General features: G+C 46.4%; 1 protein-coding gene across 1 annotated transcript; it reads left to right on the forward strand.

The window, feature by feature from the left end:
• Positions 1-1216: 1216 nt before the first annotated feature.
• LOC102459847 (cytochrome P450 2H2-like) lies at positions 1217-17986 on the forward strand. Its single transcript, XM_006116209.4, has 9 exons — positions 1217-1523; positions 2527-2689; positions 4272-4421; positions 6001-6161; positions 9504-9680; positions 10064-10205; positions 11521-11708; positions 13867-14008; positions 16705-17986. Exons 1-9 carry the CDS (start codon positions 1344-1346, stop codon positions 16884-16886), a joined length of 1485 nt encoding a protein of 494 aa, XP_006116271.1. The 5' UTR covers positions 1217-1343; the 3' UTR covers positions 16887-17986.
• The last annotated feature ends 1109 nt before the right edge of the window (positions 17987-19095 follow it).

Genomic DNA, 19095 nt, shown 5'->3' on the forward strand with positions numbered 1-19095 from the left:
CAAGGCCAGCAGGGTGCTCACCCTGCCTGACACCCAGCGGGGGCAGCTGTAGCTAAATTGGTGCACGCAGAACACCCACGTCCTGGGACACGCGTCCTTCGGAGCTGGCAATGCCACCCCACCTCTGTGAAGGTGGCACCAAGCTGGAGTTGCGTGTCTTACCCCAGCTTCCAGGTCGAGTGTAGACCTGGTCTTAGAGAAACTCCCCAAGCAATGGAGGCGGCATTCAGGTCATTTGGGTGACGTTAGACCTTAGCTACTCAATGGGAGACTGTACCTTGGAAAGCAGTTAAAGAATTTAGGGGTCACAGTAGCCAAATCACTCCCTACAAGCTCCATTGTGACTCTGTAGCAGGGATGGGCAAAAACCAGTCCACAGGCCAGATCTGGTTGCTGAGGGTTAGCTCCTGGCAGACCCCCACTGTTGTATTTACAAGCTGCAGGTACCAGCGATCTGAGCTCCTGTTGGCCCCTGATCACCATTCCCAGCCAATGGGAGCCACGGGAAGAGGTGTTCTACTGTTCCCAGCCAATGGGAGCCACAGAAAGAGGTGTTCTACTGTTCCCAGCCAATGGGAGCCACGGGAAGAGGTGTTCTACTGTTCCCGGCCAATGGGAGCCACGGGAAGAGGTGTTCCCACTGCTCCCATTGGTTGGGAACAGCAATTCGCAGACAACAGGAGCTGTGTTCACTGGTACCTGTAGCCATGCAGGTCAGTATAATGGCGATGGCCCGCCAGGAGCTACCTCTGATGAACTGAGGCCATTTTCTTGCCCACCCCTGCTCTATGGCATTAAGATTTTGTGTGGGCCTCCAGAGTACTCCAGGGGCGTAGTGAATAGGAGTAGGGGTATGATTTGCCTGGCTGTAAGGTGTTGGTGAGACCAGCAACAGAATACTGTGTCTCACTGAGCGTCCATCTGTCTGCTAAATCCGGGAGAAAAACATGAAAAGGAGTCCTTGCTGTACATGGATAATGTTCCAGTGGGCAGCACTGTGAGGCATGTTTCACCACATGGGTGGGAGGAGAGGGTGGCGTTATGCTAATCTGGGTAGTTTCGCAGGGATTCAGTTTATGATTAATTGTCATGCTCCGAGAATGAGTTCACAAGGGCAAAAGGGGGGGGCGGGAATTAATAAAATTCAAAGGAGTTTGTCCCTAGTGTCACAGCTCCGGTCACTTTTGTTAGCCCAGAGTTTATCTCGTTAATGCAGACAAACTAAGAGCTCCTATTGGCTAACTGCCTGGCCCCACTCTTGGTGTGTGCAGTATAAAAAAAAGGGAATTTGTTTTTCCTTTGCTTGATCCAGCCAGAATCCAGAGCTATTGCTACACCCGACAATGGAACCGCTAGGAGCAACCACGGTGTTCCTGGTCATTTGTGTCTCTTGCCTTCTCTTCCTCTCTGCGTGGAGAAAGACGCCTCGAAAGGGGAAGCTGCCGCCCGGCCCTGTGGCTTTTCCCATCATTGGGAACATGCTGCAGCTCACGAAGACAAATTTGCCCCAGCATGTACTGGAGGTAAGGGAGTTTTCTCAGTTCCCATTGCTGGGGTGTTAGCAGCCAACCTCTGCCACCGATTCCAGGTGTGATCTTGGGCATGTCGCGTAACCTCTCTCTGCCTTAATTTCCCATCTGTAAAACTGCTCTAATGATATTTGCTTCCATCACAAAAAGATGGTAAGGCAGAAAATGCAGCTCAGCGTGGGGATAAATGATGCTACTGAAACGCATGTTCTGGCATTTTAGCCAGCTCTGCAAACAACCTGGGATTTTACAGACAAGTTGGAATCTTTCCATCCTGTGAATGGTCACAAATAATGAGGGGTGCACAGGACAAATTCTACTGCCTGGTATAACTGTTCACCTTCATTCTCTGCTCCCCCATGCCCTCAGATACTTGTGTCTGTTGTTTTGCACCGGTGTGATCAGTTGGAAAGTGGACAGTAATTCTGCAGGGGATATAAAAGGGGAAACAGAATCTCACTTTTCTCTGTGTTTGGCTCTACAGGGCCGAGAGGAGTAAAGTGAAGGGAAACTCTTCTCATTGCAAAATTAGCTGGCATGACTGAGTAGATGCAGGCCCCTTTCTGTGGAGTTAGAAGGGTCAGTTTTACATAGCGCTCAAGGTCAGCATAGAACGTTCCCATAATGCAAGCTGCTGTTATAACGAGGGAATTGGACAACAGTGATAGAATTATCCTGGGAACACACAGACTCACACACACACACACAGATGGGGAGAAATGTTTAAAATTCATGAGTTTAACACCATGATGTACGGAAAAGTCAGGCAGTCCCAGTGCCTAACGCTCACTGAAATCAGTGGCGGGAAACTCCTAAATACCTTGGAGGATCATGGCTGAAAAGGCCAAGTCTGGGCATTGATCAGTGGTCAGAATTGGCCAGTATTAGCTGAGTGGCAGAAAAGTACTTGTATAATTTGATCTACTCCCCCCATTCTTACCCTTTCAGAAGTGGGTCTAAGTTAACACACCTTGGTCTTTTTGTTCAATTTTGACAGCTCAGTAGAACGTACGGCCCGATTTTCACGATCTACTTGGGCTCCGAGCGGGTTGTAGTGCTGCATGGATATGAGATTCTGAAGGAAACTCTGATCGGCCTTGCAGATGAGTTCAGTGCAAGAGGACGGATGCCATTATTTGAAAAAATGGCCACTGAATCAGGTACATTTCAAATAATTTCCATGTACGGAGCTGCTGTTCTCTGTGTGGGGAGAGCCCAGTGGAGAAGAGAAGAGCTGGAGAAGAGCTGGAGTTTCATTAATACAGGAGTAAAATCTGGATAAATGCTTTTGGATCCAGGCAAGAGCCCATCAGTACTGGCCTTACCATGAGGCAAACTGAGGCAGACGCCTCAGGTGCCAGACTGGGGGGAAAGGGGGCGCCACTAGGACCCAGAGTATAGAAAATTGTGTCTGCTGCTGGTGCAGATGTATTCTCGCTGCGCTAGATGCACAGAGATGGAGGAGTGCCATGAGAGGAGTAGAACGGGAAGAAGGCAGAATTGAGACCTTTCAAAGTTTTGGCCCAAGCGAGGGGCGCACGGGGGCATCATTTGAGCTCCCTGTCTCAGGTGCCAACATGTTGTGAGCCGACCCTGGAGCACATTCCCCATTGCACCTCTGGTTCTCTGCCATGAACAGTTCCTAGCCTCTCACTACAGGTTTATGAGGAGTAGCAGCTGGGCCAATCTACCTTACAAGCCCCAGAATACAGCCAGAAGGCAGGGCTGGACTGGCAGACAGAGTCAAAAGAAACCATGAATTCTTCCTCCCCTGTCCCCACTAACTAGGTATATCCAATGACCAGGGAAGGGCTTTTTTTGTTGTTTTACCCTTTCATAATAAAAAACGAGGGAAGGAGTAATAAATATGGAAGCACCATGAAACCGGTTTCAGGAAGTCTTTATCGGATGGATGTATTAAGTTGAAGTGCAGTTACATGGAAAATGCAAGTGTCTGTAGAAACAGCCTTCAACACTGAGGTTGTAAAGGCACGCACAGCACAGTTAGGAAATGTAGAATTCCAGTTTTCCAGTGCAACTGCCCAGACATCTGAGGCAAGGGAGTAACTGATATCAGCCGACAGTTTTCGTCCCACAGATGGCTCACAGGGGCACGGAGGCACTGGTGCATGCCTAGGGAGGATAGAATGTTTGGACATTTTAGCTGTTAAATTCTACGGCGTCTCTATTGTGTGAAATAGGATTTTTTTTTTTTTGCAAGGTTTGTAACTTGAGCATGTTATGGAAAGCCACTGAAGATACAGCAGGCTATAAACATGAAGTGGGCAAGTCATAGGTCTGAGGTAGTGGGATAATGAAGGAGAGAGGGAGTCACCGGGGTGTCTTATAAACAGCTGCGATGGGCCAAAGAACAGACCAACTCGTAAGTGTGAGCCTCTTTTGCAGCCTGTCTTACCTTGCTTTGAGCCTGGACAAGCTGCAGACCTAGGAAGAGATCAGTGCAGCTTGAAATCTTGTCCCTTCCACCAACATAAGTTGGTCCGATACAAGATTCAGACTCCCCTAACTTGTCTGTGTCATATCCAGAGTCCAACCCAGCACAGCAATGCTGCAAACAGTACTTGCAATGTTGCTGTAATGCCGTCTCCCTGGGAGAACACAGACACAGTATCTGCTAAGTTGAAGTAGAACCTTTGGCTCAGCAACATTTGGGTGTTTGCCAGACAGGCAGATCGTGGCTGGCCCTCCCTCCTTTCATGACTGTTCTCTACCCCTTTCCAGGTATTGTTTTCAGCAATGGGGAACGGTGGAAGCAGCTCCGGCGATTTATCCTCACTAGCCTGAGAAATTTTGGGATGGGGAAGAAAAGCATTGAGGAGCGGATCCTTGAGGAAACCCGTTTTCTGATGGAAAGACTCAGAAACACGCACGGTGAGGGATTGTTTCTTGTCTGAGGAGAAACACGACTCTTCTCTTTCCATTTTTCGTGATGTTAATTGTTTGGTTCAAACATCTTACAACTCAAGCCATTGACCACACCTGTAACAACCTATACTAATGTCATGGGAAAGGATTTGTGATGTATGCCAGAGATGACCCCTTGTGGTTGTTGCTTTGTCACATTTGTCCGCTGTGATGGGTGACCAAAGTGCAAATGAAAAATGTTTGTCTAGAGTGCATAGACACTAACACAGTGAGTGGGAGAAGACCAGGTTAGTGCCAGTGTGCTGGGTTAACAAGCTACCTATAACTACAGTTTGCTAATTCTCATTTTCTTCTCTGCTCAGTGGCTGTTGCATGCTTAGCACCTACGTTCTCAAGTGAACGGCTCCATGGGAACGTTTGAAATCCCTGTGTAAATGTACAGCGCTTCATAGATGACACCCATTCTCTTTATCTTATTCCTCTCTATTGTGTGTGGAACACAGGGCCTTCCCTGGTCTCCTCCTCAAGACTTGGCTGCTTCCAGTGTCAGTCTGACAACTTACAATTCTGCTTATATTGTGCATGTTCGTGTTACTTAGGGTCTTCCTTATTGCCTCTTGCTTGCTCCGGGGAATCAGTCCAACTCCTGCCTGACTCTGTTATTCAAGGGGGTTGTTTTTTTGGGGTTTTTTGTTTGTTTGTTTGTTTAGGTATGTTCTAGCCATCCCCATTTTCATTCCCGGATTTCTGGTCCCATCTGTTTGTGTTTCATTTTCCTCCAGGGTTTTTCACTTGTGGTTTCCCTCCTCCTTCCCCATCTGCTGCTGAGGATCTGTCTAAGGCCATTGTTTATGAGAACTTGCAGGCAGGTCTCAATACGTCTCCAAGTTTCAGCACAATTCAGGGAGACTGATTTGACACAGATGCTAAAGATTTGAAGTTTAGTTGGCAGGGTAAGATTTCTCCAGACTGGCTTTAGAGTTACAAGGGTATGTCTGGCTTTTGCTCTTCTTCCTTTCATGTCTCAGGCTACGTCTAGACTGCCCGCCTTTTTCAACAGAGGCTTTTTCGACAGTATCTTTTGAAAAAGCCTCTGTCAGAAAAGAGCGTCTAGACTGCAACCACTTCTTTCGAAAAAGCGAATCACTTTTTCAAAAGAGAGCACCCAGTGCTCTTTCGAAGCCCTCTTTGCATTCAAGAATGCCTTTTTTTTGGAAAGAGCACTTTTGAAAAAAGGCATTCTTCTTCATAAAATGAGGTTTGCCGCTGTCGCCAAAACCGCCGTGTTCTGTCAATTTACTGTCGACAAAATGCAGTGGTAGTCTAGACGCAGGTATAGTTTTTTTTTTTTTTAAACGCCACTTTTTTTAAAAAAAACAACCTGTAGTCTAGACATACCCTCAGTGTCTTCTTTCTTCTGTGCCTGAGAGGCCACCGAGATATGGAAATATCAGAGCTCTTCAATGTCATGCCTGTGACCTTCCTAAATTGATCGATTCCCCAGGGCATATTGCAGTGAGCCCCACCTTGATTCTTGCCCTGTGGGAAATGAAAACAGACTCCTTCTCATTTTGATTTGCTCCAGGGCGGCCCTTTGACCCCACCCTCTTCCTCACCCATGCCGTGTCCAACATCATCTGCTCCATCATCTTCGGGGACCGGTTTGACTATGAAGATCAGAAATTTGTCACTTTAATCAACATCATAGAGGAAAATGTCAATCTTCAGCGCTCTCGCTGGACAGCCGTAAGTTCAGAACTTGGTTTTATTCCTATTGATTGTCCTGGGGGAGGGGACAGAGATTTCTTTAACTATTAATTTCCCTTAAACAAGTATTATTTCAGCTTCCCTTAATGATCTTACGCTCCTCATTAGGCTGCAGCTAAGCTGTTCCTCGAACTTCTTTCTCAAAGTTTTTTGAATTCCCTCACAAAAGATTTCATTAGCTCAGAATTTAGTTTGCTCAAGGACGTTCTCTGTCAACACAATTAGAAATCATCAATAAAAATACTGAGACCAACACCAATCACCATCCGCACCCGCAGTGCCTACGCAATGTGATACAGGAATGTGAGTTAATCCCTCTCCCCAAAGCATTTCAGCCACCAAACACACACACACACACACACACACACACACACACACACACACACACACACACACACACACACCCACACCCACACCCACCCACCCATTCCTGGAAACTTTACCAACTGCACGACAAAGGGTCAAACTCCCTGCTGGCATCGCTCAGTCTAAATCAAAGGAGTTGCACCACTCGCACTCACTGCCACCTCAGGAAGTGGCTCTAGAATCTACTTTTCTTTTAAAGTCTATGATGATTTATTGCTGCCGAAGAAAATACGTGGTAGTGCTGAGGTTGGGCATTTGAATGTATTTTTCACAAAAAGGATGGGTGTAGGACTTATGGGTTTGTGTTGGGAAAACGAAGCCTATCTTAGCTGAAGGGGCTGAATGTTTGCAACAGGCTCTTCAGGGTGTAACCTGGAGTTGGTGAACCACCGAACCCTCTGCCTTCTATCGTGGGCTCCCTCTCACCATGCGACACTGTGACAAGCTGTACACCTCTGGCTGGTGCAGCACTCACACAGACATCCACAGCCAGGGGCCCACCCGCCGCGTGCGATGAATGCTTCTCCCAGCCACTCATGAATTTACAAGAGAGAGGCTCCAGCCACATCCCGAGTCCCCCACCTTTTACCCGAGGGCTGTGCCATCCTGCCCTGGTGAGAAGCCTGACCAATATCCATTTATAACCCAATCTGCACCTCCCTCAATGTGGAGGGTCCAAGCATCTGTTTTTGCTCCTGTGCAGATTTCCCACGCACTTTCCACCTAAACACATTGTTTTAGGTAAAATATAGAACAGATGTATTGACTACAGAAAGTTAGAGTTTAAGTGATTATAAGTGGTAGGCATAATGGCTAGAGATGGAGTTACCAAAAAAGTGCACAATCTAGGGCTACGTCTAGACTGGCATGATTTTCCAGAAATGCTTTTAATGGAAAAGTTTTCCATTAAAAGCATTTTCGGAACAGAGCGTCTAGATTGGCATGAACACTTTTCCACAAAAGCACTTTTTGCGGAAAAGCATCCGTGCCAATCTAGACGCGCTTTTCCGCAAAAAAGCCCACTCACTATTTTCGCGATAGGGGCTTTTTTGTGGAAAACAAATTTGAGCTGTCTACACTGGCCCTTTTGCCCGAACGGGAGCAGCATAGTATTTCCGCAAAAACACTGACAATCTTACATGAGATCGTCAGTGCTTTTGCGGAAATTCAAGCGGCCAGTGTAGACAGCTGGCAAGCTTTTCCGGAAAAGTTGCTGATTTTCTGGAAAAACTGGCCAGTCTAGACACAGCCTAAGGGTATGTCTATACTGCCACTGTAGTTCAAACTAGGGTGGCTAATGTAGGCATTTGAACTTGCAAATGAAGCCTGGGATTTAAATATCCTGGGCTTTAGTTGCATGTTCCCAGGTGCAATGAGGAGTGACGGTAGTTTGAATTAGGAGCTTTAATTCGAACTACCTAGCCCGTGCCGTGTGTAGCTGCGGGCAGGTAGTTTGACCTACGGGGCATTTAAAAATGGCGGCACCCGGGAACATGCAAATAAAGCCCAGGATAGTTAAATATTTAAATCCTGGGCTTCATTTGCAAGTTCGAATGACGACATTAGCCTCCCTATTTCGAACTAGGGTGGCTAGTGTAGACATACCCAAAGCTATAATGGGATTTGAATCTACCAGGCTGACCAATAAAAGTAGGCTACAGAGCTTCATTAGACCATCTCCCCTTGCCCAGGACCACCTCCCCGCTTCAAAGGCTTTGTCCTCCAGATGTGTTTCCAGATGCTGGGCTTGTGGGAGGAGAGAGGGCAGAATGTGTGGCCACTGTTCCCTCTTTTATATCCTTAGACACTGTGTCTGGAACAGAGGTTCCCAACCTTTTCGAGCATGTTAAAATGTTACAGGCCGCCCACGGGGAGTGGCAGGAAGCGGTGGCCAGCACGTCCCTTGGCCCACGCTGCTTCCTCAGCTCCAGCTCCTGCCCATTCACGGAGCGTATGGCGAGGGGGCTCTCGTGACCAAAGGCAGCTCCTGCCTTGGCACTCTGCCCTTGTCCAGGCACGGAGCCCTGGGGGAGAAAAAATAGAAAAGGAAAAGAAAGTAAGGATTGGGCCCACCCCAGGACTGGAAGAGGGCTGGAGCATAAACGGCAGCACAGCTGGTGGCAGGAGGAGGAATGGTGCTTTATGGGATATCACGATTCCATCCCAAGGGCAGTGTGCCTGCCGCTGGTCGCAAACGGTGAACCCTGGGCAAGAATTGCCTGGCGGAAAGTCCCAGTCTCCTTACTTTTCCTTTCCTTTTCTAAACTTTCCACGGACCCCCTACAGTACCGTTGTGGACCCCCAGAGGTCTGCAGATCACAGGCTAGAACCACCGGTCTAGAAGACCGGCATGTCCTGCAGAGCCTCCTGAAGTCCCTCGGCTGAGCAGTCCCTCTGGTGTGATCTTGTGCAATGGTGTCACGGTGTCCAGCAGCCCCTATTGTGTCCTGCTTGTGTGAGTGTCCTTGCTTGTTTGTCCCCTGCTTGTTAATATTCATTGAGTGCGCTCTGTCGTCAGCTATCCTTCCGTGAGTAGTTTGCTTCCTTTGTGTGCCCCTAGCAAACATAGCATATATTTCAGTAACAACCACGCCGCAACATCCACACTGAGGATATACACATTTGGACAGAACAGTCGGTTTTAGCCGATTGTGACCCTTCATATATCTTGCAGGGCATGCTTTGTACGAAACATCTCCTAACTGAATGAGGGTGGTGACTACGGGATACCAGGGGGTTGCTTCAGGGTTCAGAGTGTCACTGTGGATTTTGTGAGGAATTTATGAATGTTGGGTAATCTGAGTAGAGCTTGCAATGTCCAATTGACTCTATTTTGGTAAGAAGGTGTCACAGAAGAATTGTATTGGACTGATGGAGCCAAGCCATTTGCGTGACCACCATGATTATCTGTTGTGTTCAGAGAGTCCAGCTGTGTTTCTCCTTTAACCTTTATAGCTGTATAATTTTTTCCCGACTGTCATGGATTACGTCCCTGGGCCTCACCACAAGCTGTTTAAAAATGCTGAGAAGTTCAGAAAGTTTGTTCTGGAGAGGGTGAACATGCATAAACCGTCCCTGGATCCCAATTGCCCTCGAGACTTCATTGACGCTTTCCTCATCAAAATGCAAGAGGTAAGTGAGGGCAGCAGCTCTACCCCATTTCTGTGGTGGGGGCTGTGCATCTCATTGGGATTAATTTGTTCAGTAATAACATAGGACATGGCTGTGGAGAAGATCGTAGGGGAGACATGACCTGTTCCCAAAGAACGTACATTAGTACAGTCAAGCTCTGTTCTCTCCTTTCATCTGAAGAAGAAAACAATCCCCTTCTTTCTTGGACAAGATGCATAGCACGCCAGTGATGCTGCTTAACTCTCAGATGCTTTGGGCCCTTTGTGTGGGATTTTAATTATGACGGCAGGTGACCCACCTGCCGGGCTGAAGCATCTATCTGTGACTCTCTGAATATATCCTACAGTTTTCCTCTCAGGGGTCTTCACCAAATCTTTCTGCAGGAGCAAAAGAATGACCAGTCCAACTTCAGCATGGGAAGTTTACTACGAAGCACAGTAGAGCTCTTTAGCGCCGGAACAGGGACAACCAGCGTCACTCTACTCTTTGGGCTCCTGATTCTTCTGAAATACCCAGAAATAGAAGGTAACGGTCACACACGCACACACAAGGTTAGGCCTGGAGAGATGTGAGGAATGCATGGACCAATGATACTCATGCGTCTAGACTGGCAAGATTTTCCGCAAAAGCAGCTGCTTTTACGGAAAAACTTGCCAGCTGTCTACACTGGCCGCTTGAATCTCCACAAGAAACTGACGATCTCATGTAAGAAATCAGTACTTCTTGCGGAAATACTATGCTGCTCCCGTTCGGGCAAAAGTCCTTTTGCGCAAAAGGGCCAGTGTAGACCGCTCAGATTTGTTTTGCGCAAAAAAGCCCCGATCGTGAAAATGGCAATCGGGGCTTTTCTGCACAAAAGTGCATCTAGATTGGCACGGACACTTTTTCGCAAAAAGTGCTTTTGTGGAAAAGCGTCTGTACCAATCTAGATGCTCTTTTCCGCAAATGCTTTTAACGGAAAAACTTAGCCCCCGTGTCCCCTTTGTGAGTCCCCATTGTGACTCACCAGATCACATCTGGCCTGGCCTGGCAGTGACCCATGTTGGTACCACATGGTGGTGGTTCATTGGTTTAAGTGAAGTGAGTTGGAGAAATGTCAGAGGAGTTTCCTGCTCCACTTCCCGGCAGGCAGGAGTTCTGCCTGTATTGAGAATCCGAGCAAAGGGTCCAAACGCTGAATGGGACCTTGTGATTGAAGACACCTTCCTGCTCCAGGGGTGTGAAATGGCAACGTCATTGCATCTTCAGCTTGCTGTTGCCAGGACTGCGTAAGGTTCTACATCTAAGCTCGGCCAGTGCTAGAGACTATGCCCAGCGCAGACAGATGCAGGAAAATAATTCACCCCTCATGGGTTTCTTCCACCGGCACAACAGACACACTTCAGTGGGGAAAGTTTTAGGAACACTTTGTGGCTGAGCAGTTTGCTATATGGATTGGTGGTAATGTCCCATAATGCCTAGCGGGTATCATAACTGGGCGTGAGTACAATCGCTGCCTTGGAATTATGCTTTCTCCTAGCTGCTCGGATCAGTCCCTTAGTAACACCTAATTGACAAGGTTTGTTATTATCGCAAGTTGCAGTGTGACAGAATGGTGGGCAAATCTGTGGGAATCTGCACTGGAATGGGTTACCTAGGGAAGTAGTGGAATCTCCATCCCTGGAGGTGTTTAAATCCCGGCTTGACAAAGCCCTGGCTGGGTTGATTTAGTTGGGATTGGTCCTGCCTTGGTCAGGGGGCTGGACTTGATGGCCTTCTAAGGTCTCTTCCAGCTCTACGATTCTATGATTCTAATCCTGCTCTTTACCATTCTGATTAAACCTCACTCATCTGATGACAGAGAAAGTTCACAAAGAGATTGACCGGGTGATTGGGCGAAGCCGAAGCCCCTGCATGGCGGATCGAAGCCAGATGCCCTACACAGATGCCGTGATACATGAAATCCAGAGATACATCAATCTTGTCCCATTAAGTTTGCCACATGCTGTGACTAGAGATGTTCATATCAGACAGTATCTTATTCCCAAGGTCAGTGCTCAATACGTCTGTGGCAGATCAAGGTCTTTCACCTTTTCACATTTTCATGTTGAATGATTCGCAAAAGAAATGTTTGAACTAGATTCTGTGTGGCGGGTGGTTTGGTTGATTTCCTAATAATATACCGATGATGACTATGAAATCCCTCCATGCCCCGGCATGAAGGCGAACAGCAGTTGGCAATCTGGCAATCTTTATATCCAAGACAGTCTCAGGTTGTAGATGTGGAATAGAGAATATATTTAGCAGTGTACTCAGCTGTGTCAAACTAGCGTCTGCAAAAATTCTTTTGTTTTGTTGCCAAAGGCAGGGCATGTTAGGTGAGGTGTGTGCTGACTGTCCACAATATTAATTGTGTGCTCCCTCTGCCAAGGGCTGCTCTGGTTCAGCTGATACACCTTGCAAATTCTAGCTGCGCAAGCATAGGGAGCAAAATTGCCCTCTCCCGGAGACTGTCCTGGTTACAACAATCTTGCAGCCCGCTGAGATGAAAGAGGGTGCTCATGCAGCCTACTCCCTAGCTTAGGTTTCCCTTGGATGCTTAGCTGATTGTCTACCACAGCCCCCAAATCTTCCGAGGAGTCATTGCTAGGAAACTCATTTCCATGTAGCTGTATTAAAATGTATACTGTTTGCTTGTGCCCGTTTTGCCAAGAAAGCTTGATTGCTGTGACTCAGGGTGCGTCTACGCTGCACAGTTATTTCGGACTAAGCTATTCCGGAATAGTTATTTCGAAATAGCACATCTACACTGCAGGAAAGCCTCAAAATGAGTCCGAGGCAGGTTTCCTAAATGTAGACTTGCTACCTCGATATAGAGCCCCAGGAGGCACTGGGGAGGAATAACTTAGAATGGCCCTAGGGAGGGGCTATTTCGAAATAGCAGCAGTAGAGCGTCCACACATGCCTTATTTCGACAGAGCTATTTCAGAATAAGCGTTATTCTTCGTAGAATGAGGTTTCCAGAAGTCGGATTAAGCCAAATGTCACTTTGAAATTATTCCAAAATAACTTTGCTGTGTAGACGCACCCTGGTGACCTCTCTTCTTCATTATATATCACTCCTCCTAAGATTTGGATCCTCTGCAAATTGTATCATTGATGATTTTGGATTTTCCTTCAGACCATTGGTAAAAACATTAAGTAGCATAGAACCAAGAACCAATACCTTCAGGACCCCTCTGAAAAGGGGTCCTACCGGCAATTACATTTTGAGACCTATCAGTTAGCCAGTTTTTAATGTGCCATATTCAAGTTATATTGGTCTGGTTTTCATCAACCGCCCTCGTAATCTCATCAAAAAAGGACATCAAGTTATGGCCACACAACCTGTTTTCCAAATACCCACGTTGAGTTGCATTAGTTGCATTATCCTCTATTTCTGTGTTGCTCTAACCCCATAATACCTTCACTGTTGTCTTGTTTGGGATCCATGTGAGGTTGATAAGCCGGTGATTAACCAGCTCATCCCACTGGTCTTTTTAACAAATTGGCACATTCGTTTTTGTCCAGTCACCTGGAACTTGCCTGCTGCTCTCAAACTTACTGAAAATCTGCATGACAGTTCCTCAGCCAACTCTTTAAATACTCTTGAATGCAAGTTATCTGGACCTGCTTAACATGCTCTGAAGATACCAGTGGATAGGGATACAAGGCTAGAAGAGACCATTTTGATCATTTAATCTAACCTCCTGTGTAACACAGGCCAGAGGACTTCCCCAAAATGACTCCTCTGATGCAGCTTCTCTCTCACATGCAGGGGTATATTGCTAGGTCTGATGCACTGAAAAATAGCAAGTTTTCGCTCCTGTATCTCACTGCACTTTACAAAGAGGAGGCGTCACTGCCCCCAGTGGAGAGACGCAGTAAGAAGGGCTCTGAGAACAGATGTGGCTTGCCCAAAGTTGCTCTGTGGAGCCTATCTCTGCCAAGGAGTGCTACGAAGGGTGGATCGCAGTTCAGTGGGATTGACTCCGCTCAGGATATTTTAATATTGTTGCTTCTGCTTGAAAGCCTGAAGGTCAGGGGATGCAAGGAAATGAATTAAAACGAGAAGCTGCCGCACCATCCAGCTCAGTGAATTTTGATGATTTTGCTCTGCTGGGTGGTATCCACTGTCACTCTTTTTATTTTTCATTTGCTAATGCAGGACACCACCATATTCCCTGCATTGAATTCGGTTCTATATGACAGCAAGGAATTTCCTAATCCAGAGCAGTTCAAACCGGAACACTTCTTGGATGAAAACGGTGCCTTTAAGAAGAGTGACTACTTCGTGCCTTTTTCTGCAGGTAAAGAACCCCTTTTAATTCCACATCCCAGACGTCTAGCTTTGCCTTGAACTGCCTAGTGGCTCTCATACCGTTTCCGTACTTAGTGTTCTCAGGCGTCCCATGAAGTAGAGCCACTCACACTAGCAAAGCACGCATCAGACTTTAGAGAGAGTCACTTACTGCTCATTGATCTGACGTGAGTTTTTTGACTAAAATAACCCTCTCTTTGCGGAAGAGAGAGCATAGAAATGCAGGGCAGGTAGGGACCTTGAGAGGTCATCATGTCCAGCATCCTGCACTTATGCAGGGCCACATAAAACTTGACCATCCCTGACACGTGTTTGTCCAGCTTGTTCTTAAAACCTTCCAGCGATGGGGATTCCACAAATTCCTTTACAAGTCTTTTCCAGAGTTTAACTATCATTATAGTTAGAAAGTTTTTGCTAATATGCAACCTAAATCTCCCTGGCTGCAGATTAAGTCCATTGCGTGTCCCACCTGCAGTGGACCAGGAGAAGAGTGGATTTTTGCCCTCTTTATAACAGCCATGAACAGATTTGAAGACTCAGAGGATAGCCGTGTTAGTCTGTAACTTTAAAAACAAGTAGTCCTGTGGCACCTTAGAGACCAATAGAAATGTATACGTAGCTTTGGTGGGTAAGAGCCACTTCCTCAGATGATCTGAAGACTGCTACATCACATCCCTCCTTCCCTAAATTATCTTTCTCGAGATTAAACATGCCCGGTTTTGTTAACCTTGCCCCAAAGCTCAGATTTTCTAAACTTTTGACAGTTTTGGTTGTTTTCCTTAGGATTCTCTCCAATGCAGCCACATCTTTCCTAAACCACGGTACGCCAGCTGAGGCTCACCAATGCATAAAGGTGTTTGCCCCCTTTATCAATGAAAGAGAGAGATGCACAGTGATTGCCCCCGTAACAATTATTTATACTGGGCTTGCTAATCACCTGAAGTGTTTTATTAAGTATAAAATGTAGGATTTAAATAGATGCAAGTAAAAACAGACAGATCAAAGTAAGTTACTAAAGTAAAATAAACAAAAGGCACCAGCTAATTCTAATACATGAAGAAACTTGTTACATGCAAATTCTTACCCTAAACAGTTGTTCTTATCTCAGGTAAAATGCTTCAGATCAGAGTTGATCTTTATTCAGGCCTGGCTCTACAGCTTTCCAGAGTTCTTTAGAGTTTCATTTTCCGACTTCTTTTGTGCATTTCCTCTTAGGGTGCATGAGGCAGTTTCAAAGGCCAGCTGAAGACAAAGACCTCACAGCTTTTCATTCCTTAAATAGACTTTCCCCCAGGGTGGGAACCCTTTTTTCAGTCTCTCCAGCCCCTTGGGGAAAGTATGAGATTCAAGATGGACACATTTCCCTCGTTTGCTCATGAAGATATAATGAAGATCTGTGTCCAAAGCCTTATTAAAACCAAGCTCTATCACACCTACTGATTTCCAATGGTATAGCAACAGGTGGCCTGTGTAAGCCATAACCCAGCCACTTTTCATCCAGGCCCAGGCTGGACATGGGGGCTAACTTCACTGTGCCTCGTACTCCAGCCGGGGAGCAGGGCTGGCGTGCAGGGGCTGACCCCACGCCACTGGTTCTCTGGGTGGGGAATGGGACCAGGGTGTGGGGGGCTGAGCCTGTGATGTGGGAGCTCACCACCCCTCCCCCGCCATTGCCCACCCACCTGAAATTGGGGCACACCCAAATGAGCCCTTCTGTCTATGCTGCTGCTGTTTCCCCTCTGTTTTCTAGGCCACTGAAGAAGGAAACCGATTCAGTTGGCATGATTTGCTCTTGACAGATCCTTGCAGGCTATTCCTCATAACTCTGTTACTTTCTTACAAACCGACTGCTTAATAATTTGTTCCCATACCTTTCTGGGCTGACTGGATGACAGTTTCCCTGGGTCCTCTTTGCTAAAGACAGGAGCTGTGTCTTTCCATTTCCAGTCACCTGGGACCTCACTCATCCTTGAAGATAATTGCTACCAGTTCTGACATTGCCTGACTTAGTTCCTTCGGTTCACTGGGCCCCGCTGGCTTGAATAAATCTAATTTATTTCAGTCGTCTGTGACCTGTTCTGCCCCTATTTTGGAGTGTGTTCCTTCCCCCTTGTTAATACTAATTGTGATGAGTAGCAGGTCACCTCATTATGTACCTCAGCCGCCTTCATGTCATCAGTGAGGAACAACTTAACTTCTCTGGTTCACGCCAAGATACAGAGTCCCACGGTCAGTCTGTTAATAATACCTCTGAGCCATCTTCCACTATGCTATTTGGATGCCTACATCTCTCTGCTGGTTCCTTCTCTCCTTCACCTAATTCCTCACCGTGTCACTCCCGCAGAGAACTGTTCCGCTCCTTTGGAAAGTGGATAATCTATTCCTCAAACCTCACATCTTCCTGCCTCCCCATCTTCCCACCCTGCACCCCACACTGTGTTCAAAATAGCAATATAAGGAACTCACACTTTCAGATTCTCTGGGAATGGCTTCTTAAAGCCCAGTATGCTGCCGTTCCTTCCTGAACTCTGAGGAAACCGCCATTATCCTGCGTGTACCTCCCCTCAATTACTCTGTGCGTCTAACTTTAACCAGAGAGTTTGCTTCAGTAATAACTATATTTAAGATGTGCTGCAAAGGAAGATCTCCAACCAGCACCAATGCAAAATTCCCTTTTCGTTTCAGGGAAACGGATTTGTGTGGGAGAAGGCCTGGCTCGGATGGAGCTCTTTTTGATACTGACCGTGATCTTGCAGAACTTCACCTTGAAACCCGTTGTTGACCTCAAAGACATTGATATTACTCCAGTAACGACTTTTGTATCAAATGGACCAAAGTCATACCAGCTCTGTGTTCTTCCTCGATAATGGTTACCTCACTATCCGAACCTGTGCGTCAATTTGATTCTCTTTGCTTCTGGACTCATGAATTGAAACACAAATCACTAGTCTTGTATGTAATTTGGATTTAACAAAATGATGTGTCATATCAAAAATTAACCATTCAACTGACTCAGTTAGTCACATACAATAACTCTGTCGTGTTCTCAGACACGCTGATGTGTGAACAGATGCTGGAGATGTATTTCTTTCATTTGTGGAGTTGCTGAAAATCTATGGAAAATTCATTAGGCAGCTATATGGCTCCTTTGTTGACAAGGGGTTAGTAACAGTGTTTAGGCCTTCCACTCTGACCAATCAATGAGAATAAATTGTGATGATGTCATGCTTTTGACTCAACATCCTTCTTTGATAGGCAGAGTTTCTGTGGAAGGAGAGTTCTCAGAATCCTTCTTAGAATCAAACATGATTTGGGGATACATTAACAAGAGTGTTGTGAGCAAGACACAAGAAGTCATTCTTTTGCTCTGCTCTGCGCTGACTAGGCCTCAATTGGAGTATTGTGTCCGGTGTTGGGCAGCACATTTCAGGAAAGATGTGGAAAAATTGGAGAAGGTCCAGAAAAGAGCAACAAGAATGATGAAAGGTCTAGAGAACATGAGCTACGAAGGAAAACTGAAAGAACTCGGCTTGTTTAGTTTGGAAAGGAGAAGACTGAGAGGGGACATGATAGTGGTTTCAAGGGTGTCACAAGGAAGAGGGAGAAAAATTGTTCTCCTTGGCCTCTGATGATAGGACAAGAAGCAATGGGCTTAAACTGCAGCAACGGAGGTTTAGGTTGGACATTAGGAAAAACTTCCTGCCTGTCAGGGTGGTTAAACACTGGAATAAGTTGCCTAGGGAGGTTGTGGAATCTCCATCACTGGAGCTATTTCAGAGCAGGTTGGACAGACACCTGTCAGGTATGATCTCGACAGTGCTTGGTCCTGCTGTGAGGGCAGGGACCTGGACTCAATGACCTCTCCAGGTCCCTTCCAGTTCTAGTGTTCTATGATTCTATGATTCTCCTGCTTTTTTCAGATTTAAACTGACTACAGTGTTAATAAAGTTGCTTCTCATTAATTTTCCTACTCGCCTCAACACTTCCATTTATGTAGTTTTTTGTGATACATATTCCAGGGCTGGGACCAAGGTGGGAGGTGCAGATCCCTTCACCAGATACTCACTGAATCAACAAGAAGCGATGCCATTTTAGATTTGGCATCGGTGCGTAGTGAGGACCTCATAGAAAAAAAATGGGTGTAAGGATGCAACCTTGGTTTGAGAGACCACAAGCTAATTCAGTTTAAACTAAATGGGTGGAAACATAAAAATAGATCTGCAAATAGGGCCCTTACATTCCAGCGCAAATGAGCCAGGAAAGCAGTCTGGACTGAAGAACTTTATGGATTTGAACGATTCTCTGCCCGGCCTCCAATGACCTGGTAGCAGCCATCTCAGACATAGCGCTCAACACTTTAAAGGGCAACATCCCCCTGAAATTGTGCCAAATAAGCATGCTTAAAAAAAAGCCGGGGGCGATCAAAAAACTGAGCAATAAAAGACTGTCCCTCAAAAAGAAGCTAATTGTAAATCAGTCTGGAGGTTTTATCAACCCCTTCTCGAGCTTTGCCCTCCCTCTACTGTCAGGTCTGTTAACTAACAGATAAAAGCTAATAGTAAAACAGCACTTGGGGGCTTTGTTGAGCTTCGCACCCCCTCTACCGGCAGGAATTGAGAATGGGACACACTGAAAAAAATGTATCTGGTGCCTAGCCATCAGCTGGAAGGTGCCTCTGGAGCGGAAGAAAGCATTAGAACCACAACCACTCAGCGGCTGCATTTGGCAATGAAAGACATTCTTCAAAGAACCGGCTTAGCCGACTTCGAGAAGGCGAAACTTTACGAAAGGGTCCTGCAAAGATACCTGATGTTGGACAAGCAGGGGGCAGCGGAAAAGACTAAAATAAGTCTCTTTCTCCTTGAGCACGCAAGAGAAGCGCCCAAGGAAAACCATCCCCCAAAGCCTCATGGAGCCCAACGGACATTGTGGTTCGGGATGCGTTGCAGGGCGTTAATCCTCGCCACACAAAAAAAGCTGAAATATTGTTACATAAACTCGAACAGTATAAAGATGTTGCCTCTTGGATCACTGACAGAAGCTTTGTGTCTCACATACTCAAATTAGGGGAGTTAC

This window comes from Pelodiscus sinensis, chromosome 8 (assembly GCF_049634645.1).
Source record: "Pelodiscus sinensis isolate JC-2024 chromosome 8, ASM4963464v1, whole genome shotgun sequence".
Taxonomy (NCBI): domain Eukaryota; kingdom Metazoa; phylum Chordata; order Testudines; family Trionychidae; genus Pelodiscus; species Pelodiscus sinensis.